Source organism: Channa argus, chromosome 20 (genome assembly GCF_033026475.1).
Source record: "Channa argus isolate prfri chromosome 20, Channa argus male v1.0, whole genome shotgun sequence".
Lineage (NCBI taxonomy): Eukaryota > Metazoa > Chordata > Actinopteri > Anabantiformes > Channidae > Channa > Channa argus.
The window spans coordinates 16,955,790-16,962,787 of NC_090216.1; the positions used below are offsets into that span (position 1 = coordinate 16,955,790).

The following is a 6,998-nucleotide window of genomic DNA, read 5'->3' on the forward strand; positions in this document are numbered from 1 at the left end:
TACACGTGTCTATGACAGCCAAAGCCCCGCCTCACCTCGGAGCCTATTGGTCAATTGCTTTGACGGCAGCAACAGCAGCGGTGGGAGCCAAAGATATACCCTCATTAATATTAATATTAATATTATTATTAATAATAATATATGCATGTGTGTCTCTGTGTGTGTGTGTGTATGTGTGTGTGTGTGTGTGTGTGTTATTGTATGAGATGGTGATTTACTATGTTTAGTTTCTTCAAGGTAAAAATCCGCTCAATTAATATAATTAATAGATTCAAAGCTCAAGGCTGAATACCTACAACCTATTACTGTATGATCAACAATTTGCACACATGCTAACAGGAACAACAAACAAAGGTAATTTAGTAAAGAAGAATTACAGTCATGAGAAATCAATTCAAATAAATGTCATTCTTAAATAGGTCTGTGCTGTACAAAGAGGGTGATTGATTTGACATTTCCAAACTGATCCAAAATGCCTTATTCCAGATCTACATTGCATTTTTGTCTTTTCTCCACCTTCTTCAATGCAAATCTGTCCTTGAAAGATTAGTGAACATCTGTGAAAAATGGCAGCTCAACAAAGAAGCCCTGGCTCTTTGATTCAGAAACTCACATCAAATATCGCAGATGTGTTAGATCCCTGCTATTTTATGATACTAATACTTCAAAACACCAGCACTGTAAATATCCCAAACTGAGATCACGCTACATTAGACTATTTTGGGGCTACTTTGCATTACAATATGAGGAATACCATAAGAACAGTGAAAGTGTCTCTAATGTCTTATTATAGTGTAACTCATAAGTATCTAACATAAAAACTGAAATCACTGACAACTAAATAACACTATTGCATTCAAGTTATGCTACAGCAGAGTTACCCAGCTATTTAAGGAAACCTAGATGGTACAGTAATTAGATTAAGATTATTGTTCTACCAATATCCCTTTAAATTGTCAACATCCTGTGTTGCAGCAAGCTAGATTTGTATTACTCATAAGTGACTATGGGTTTATTTTAAGTGTTGGTGGGAAATAAATAACAGACTGAAATAAACTGATATCCAGGAACAGTAAACAAGATAAGATATGGAGTTTCCAGATTTCCTCCGTGGGTTCCTTTCACTTATGAGTATGCAGAAAGCATTTTGTGCAGCATGGTGTTCCATTCGGTAAGTTGCATCTTTGATTTAAAGATGCAACACTTATGAAACAATTTCAGCCGTGCTACAAAAACTATAAGTAACTACTATGTATAACTACTATAAGGGTAGCACGGTGGTGGAGTGGTGGAATGGCTGTGTTGGCCCTGAGATAGTCGAGTGAGCTGTCCAGGGTTTACCTTGCCTCTCGCCCAATCACAGCTGGGATTGGCTCCAACCCTTTCTCACTGAGCTACAGCCACCCCCAGATGTTTTCTATATATAAACGTATAGAAATGTTTATGCATGATTGTGACCTTGGTTCGGGCTTAAATGTTTGACACATTGTCTTGACATTTTGGATTAGCATTGAATCCTACATTAGTGAACATTTCTTACAGCGGGTCAAAGAGTTTACTTTTGCAGTGACATGAACATTGATAGTCATAGGCTTAAGACGATGTATCCTACAGACTATCCGTGACATCTTCTCTGGTATCATTAAAGGTTGGTGTTTTTGTCTTACAGTAAAACGTCTTAACAACTCTTGGATGGCTTGCGTGAGATTTAGTACAATTAATAATTCTAAGAGTGGCATGTTATCATTGTCATCAGGAGCATGTTAGAATACTGATGGAGCTGTAAGCATGGATGTAAATTCTTAGGGCTAGGATATGCTTGATAAGCTCTTAAGCAGATGAATGTGTGCTCTCCACAACAACAATGTGTGGTCACACAAGCCGTTGAGTTCAAAAGGCACAGCTTTAGGAGTGAAATCCTTCCTAGTGTACAGTATGTGACCCCACAATGTAAAATGGTGAATTGAAAGTCCTTGGAGTTAAGTAAGGCCTGAGAACATGAGATTTCTTAAAAGCTTTTTCTTGATGAATAGCTACGAAACCTTAGCCTTGAGTTTGCCGATGTAAAAGATGACATCCATTTGATTCTAGATGGTTCATCCTCATGTTGCAAACAGCCCTGAAGAATTTGGATATGTGGGTCTGAAAAGCACAGAGACAAACTGACCCTGAAAAATGAAGCAATCAAATGGCCATGAAATAAAGCATTTCCAGGGATGTTTTTCAGGGGCTTGGAGAGGTGGGCTTTGTTGTGTAAAGTGCCGGTCTCTGGGGGGGAAGTTAAGCCATGACCTGCTCACAAGTTTGGACTAAAAAGGCATTTTTCCAGTTACTTGAAGCCAGGTAAAAGCCAAAGTGATGTGCTGTTTCCACAAACCTCTCAGGAAATGTTTGGCATGTGATGAGAGAGCTTCAGATAAGACATTAAGAATCGTTGAAATTATCTAAGAAATTATGGGATGGAATGGAAAGGACATGTTCTATTTCTTAGAGCTGTGCGTGCAGTGTTAATAATGGGTGGGGGGGATTGCTCTAGAGGTTTTGCTGTGGGATGTTGGATCCAGCGTGTTAGAGTCCTAACAGGATGAAGGTCACAGGTCACCCAGAGACCTTTTTCCTCCTCGCCATCTTTTTTCGTGTTTCCTCTCCTCTAATTCATCTAATTTTTATTTTTCCCCTTTTACTCTTTCACCTCCTTTGTGAAACACGGACTAACAAAAACAAGGTGAAAGGGTTGGAGGAGAGTGGAAGGAGTCAAAGAAAAAAAACAACAGCATCCCATGTCAAATGTCAAAAAACAAAAGCCTTGAGAAAACAGACAATGGATTTCTCTTTCCTGTTGGCAGATTTACTCAGTCTGGGTTGTAAAGGTGGGTGGCCCAAGTGACGAGATAGTGTTATTATCTGTGGGTATGTGTGTTTAGGTTTCGCTATATGACCCCCCACTGAACTGTGAATAAGAACTGGAGACAGGGAAAGAGCAGAGCGCAGGAGTGAAATGTCGTGAGACAAATGGATGGGGGGTTGAAGTAAACAGAGGAGGAGGGAAGAGTTGAGAGGAAAAGTTCCAAAAATGAAGTTTTGCTGCAGATGGGTCAAGGGTGTACCTTGGAAACAGCATTACAGCAGAGGGACTGGTGGAGAAGGGGGGCACTCGGGAGGGGAACGAGCCAAACCGGAGTTTATCACAAGATCTAGAGAGGTGGGAGGGTGGGGGTCGGGGGTCCACACACAAACACACACACAGTAGTAGACACACTCATCGCACACCGTGGGAGGCAGAGATATAAAAGGGCTCCCAGGGTGAAAGAGCACTCAGGCAAGTGTTCGAGCTGCCGGTCGTCCTGCTCACGTCCACAACGCTGTGCGTCACTGAGTGTGCGTATGTGACAAAGTGCACATGGGTATCAGAGAGAAGTGTACACTCCATGCCTCCACAAAGCAACTAACTTTGACTTTTTTTTTTTTGGAAGATAAAAGGACGTAACGATTGACTGAATGATTGGAGTTGAAGAGTTGCTGAAGCCTGGCTATGTGTGAAACTGAAAGCGGTGTTTGATTCTCAGGATTTTCACTGAAGTTGTTTATGACAGGGAGCTGAGAGGTGACTCTGGAGCTGCTTGCGGAGGAACTTCTACAGACACAGAACGTTTGACACACTGAGGCAGTATGGACACCTTATCATTATCAGATATAGACAATCAGACTTATGTGGATGAGCATTTTTACCTTGAGAGCAATTTTGATGGCTATCACATCTCCATGGCCATTCTCTATCTAGTGGTTTGTATCACAGGACTAGCTGGGAACTCCTTGGTCATTGTTACCATTTTGAAACTAGACAAAATGTCTTCTTCCACTACGGTGTACATTTTCAACCTGGCCCTGGCTGATGGACTCTTCATGGTTGGTCTTCCTTTCATAGCGAGCCAGAACTTCCAAGACAACTGGATGTTTGGCAACACAGCTTGCAAAGTGGTCATGGTGCTGGACGGCATCAACCAATTCACCAGCGTCTTCTGTCTGACGGTGATGAGCATCGACCGGTACATGGCGCTGGCCAACCCTCTTCGGTTTGCACGGTGGAGAAGACCACAGTGTGCCAAGATCATTTCTGCTTTTCTGTGGCTGTTTTCACTCCTCACCATTCTTCCCATGGCTGTTCATTTCTCGGCGGATCACGGCCAGTGTATACCGGACATTGACTCTGACACCTGGTGGCTCGGTGTCCTCTCGTACACTTTCATCATGGGGTTTGCGTTGCCGTTCACAGTGATGACCGCCTCCTACACAGCACTGGTGCTCACCTTGAGGTCCCAGCGACTCCAGGCCTCGACGCCAAACCAAGAGAGCCACCGACTGGAGCGTCAGGTCACCAAAATGGTTGTGGCCGTGGTGGTCGTGTTTGGCATGTGCTGGCTGCCATTTTACACCTTCAATTTCTGGTCCTTGTACCAAAGTGGTCTGTTCCTGACCTTCACCAGAGCTTTTGAGTTTGTGGTTCTGCTGTCATACTCGTGGAGCTGTGCTAACCCCATCCTGTATGCCTGCCTTTCCGACACCTTCAGAAGGCACTTCCGCACCCTCCTCTGCCCTGCTCCCAACATGCACTGCAACACTGAACGGTATGATTTAAATGACAGAGCTATGCTGGATGTCACTATTCTGGCATAAAGAAAAGAACTAAAAACTGAGTCACCATTTAGCCTGATTTCCTGTTATGAGTCTCTGCATGAAACTTTACAAATTATTTGCTCATTTCTATTTGCTGAATTTGTTCTAAATAGTATGTTTTCTCTCTACTAGGAGACTGTTAAGTGTATTAATGTATTTCAATTGTCTCTAAGAATGACAGTGTATTTATTTTCTTTGGCTTTTTGTCCAGTTTGAGTTGTATGATTACAAAGGTGTGAATTTTGTTCAGAAATGTCTCAAATGACCAAGTGTCTACAGAAGCTGGATGTTTCAACAGTAGTAATCACACACTACACTGTTTCAGTACTGACTGTGGATCCATTCTGCCCAGCCGAATTGTTTGACCCTGTCTTCTCTGTGGAAAAAGTTGGCTATTTGGTTTGAATGTTTTTCTCTGGAAGTCTTTTTTCACACAGCCAGAAAGACGCAAAAAGAAAGAAAAATACTAAATGGCAAAATTCAGTTTATCTTTATCTGACAACCCCCCCCCCCAGTCTCTGTCACCGACCGGTTGTATAACTTGTCTTCTAATAGCTCACACCACTTAGGGGACCTATTCTACTACATGTCCTCTTAGTCAACATTTTATCCGAACTAATGAAACGGGGCACATGAGGGCTGAAGTGTGGACAGGTTGAGTGTAAACAGACTGACAGGACACATGCGTTTGGCTGAACAACAGCAGAGCCACACACTCAGATAAGCGCCTTGGCCTCTGCTGTTGGATTATGTGCTGGGGCTCTTAAGTGTGGGAGGGTGTTGGATGTGAGTGTTTATGCCTGGGTGGCCATTCACGCACATCTCCACACATGCTTGTGGGCAACCTTGTGCACCTTAGGCTTACTGAGGTTCTCTGCTTGATGCCATCATATTTAAGAGGATTTAAGAGGAACAAACTGGCAAATGGTGAACAATTTTATTTACTATACTGGAGCCATGGCCCCTTTCAATTAACATAAACACTCTGACCCATCACTGTGTTCTGACAACGTTTGATCATAGTCAGTATATTGGTTCTGCTATGTTGTGGCTGATTTGCATGTATATTTAAAAAAAATGCATTTATACACACATTTTCAAACAGGTAATTCACACAAGTGGTTTGTCAGAAGACATGTTGCTTGTCAATTATCACTGATGTAAATATGTATAAATGAGAAAAAGAAGTCTGTGACAATCTGTATTAGTTGGCTGAAACAGAAGGCCTTACTTTACCAACCATCAGTGTGTCAGTATAATCCAGTTACATCACAGCTACACACAAAAATATATATCTTGCAAACAAATTGTGTTACTGAGGCTGTGAAACAAGACTTGTCGCTGGGGCTGGGATCACATACTGTACATCACTTTATGATGATCATTACTATGTCTATGCTACTCTATGTAAGTGCAGTTTTTTAGATTGTACCACTATGCATTTGGGAAATAAATATTAATGTTTGGCTCTATTTTCTGCAATATTTCATTTAATGAAAATGAAAAAAAAAAGAATCACAGCCACATTACAAGTTTATTATGTTAAATTTTTAGAAGTACTGTACTTTATACTTTGTCACATACACACACTTTATACTTGTACTACTATACTTTTTTGCTTAAATAGTTATATATAAACTTAGATAACAACAAATATAAAAAATATATAATATTTAATTCTACTGTAACTTAAGCCAGAAGTAACATCAACACGCAAAGTACTGTTAGGTACTACTACTTTTTTTATGAGTCTAAATACAACATACAATATTAACAAAATTAATGGGATAACAACATTTTTAGCTCATGTCCCCTTACCAAAAATTGGGATTCCCTTTCAGATGTCTGTGGGTAATGTGGTATTTTATTTCCTTTTAGAACTCATTAGAAGCTTTAACTGAAATAACAGTTTGAGGTTTAAAGAAGTAAATTCATGTGATATTTCAAAATGATTAGAGAAAAGTCCAAAAGAATTCAGAAACAGATTTGTGTAGCACATGACCAACATGAACATGACCATTTCTAGTATATATCCATCTTAATCATTAGATTAATGTCATGTTGCTTATAATCAGGAGGTTTTCAATACAAGATCTTTATTTGTAATGAAGTACTTTTACAATGTAGTAATAGTACCTTTACCAGCCACTTCTGTCATCACCGATGTGATTAACCAGCCACCACACAAAGACAAAGTTTTTTCGAAGAGCGGGTTTTAAAAAGATAGTGACATGTTCTTTATGGTCAATATCAGCATTTACAAAACACTTCGGTCTTCAACATTAAATCACCAAGTGAATTGAGTGTCTTCTTTGGACACTTTT

General features: G+C 40.5%; 1 protein-coding gene across 1 annotated transcript; it reads left to right on the top strand.

Moving 5' to 3' along the window:
* The first annotated feature begins 3,287 nt into the window (after window positions 1-3,287).
* On the top strand, window positions 3,288-6,146 carry LOC137105552 (somatostatin receptor type 2). Its single transcript, XM_067487929.1, has one exon. It carries the CDS (start codon window positions 3,670-3,672, stop codon window positions 4,672-4,674), a length of 1,005 nt encoding a protein of 334 aa, XP_067344030.1. The 5' UTR covers window positions 3,288-3,669; the 3' UTR covers window positions 4,675-6,146.
* The last annotated feature ends 852 nt before the right edge of the window (window positions 6,147-6,998 follow it).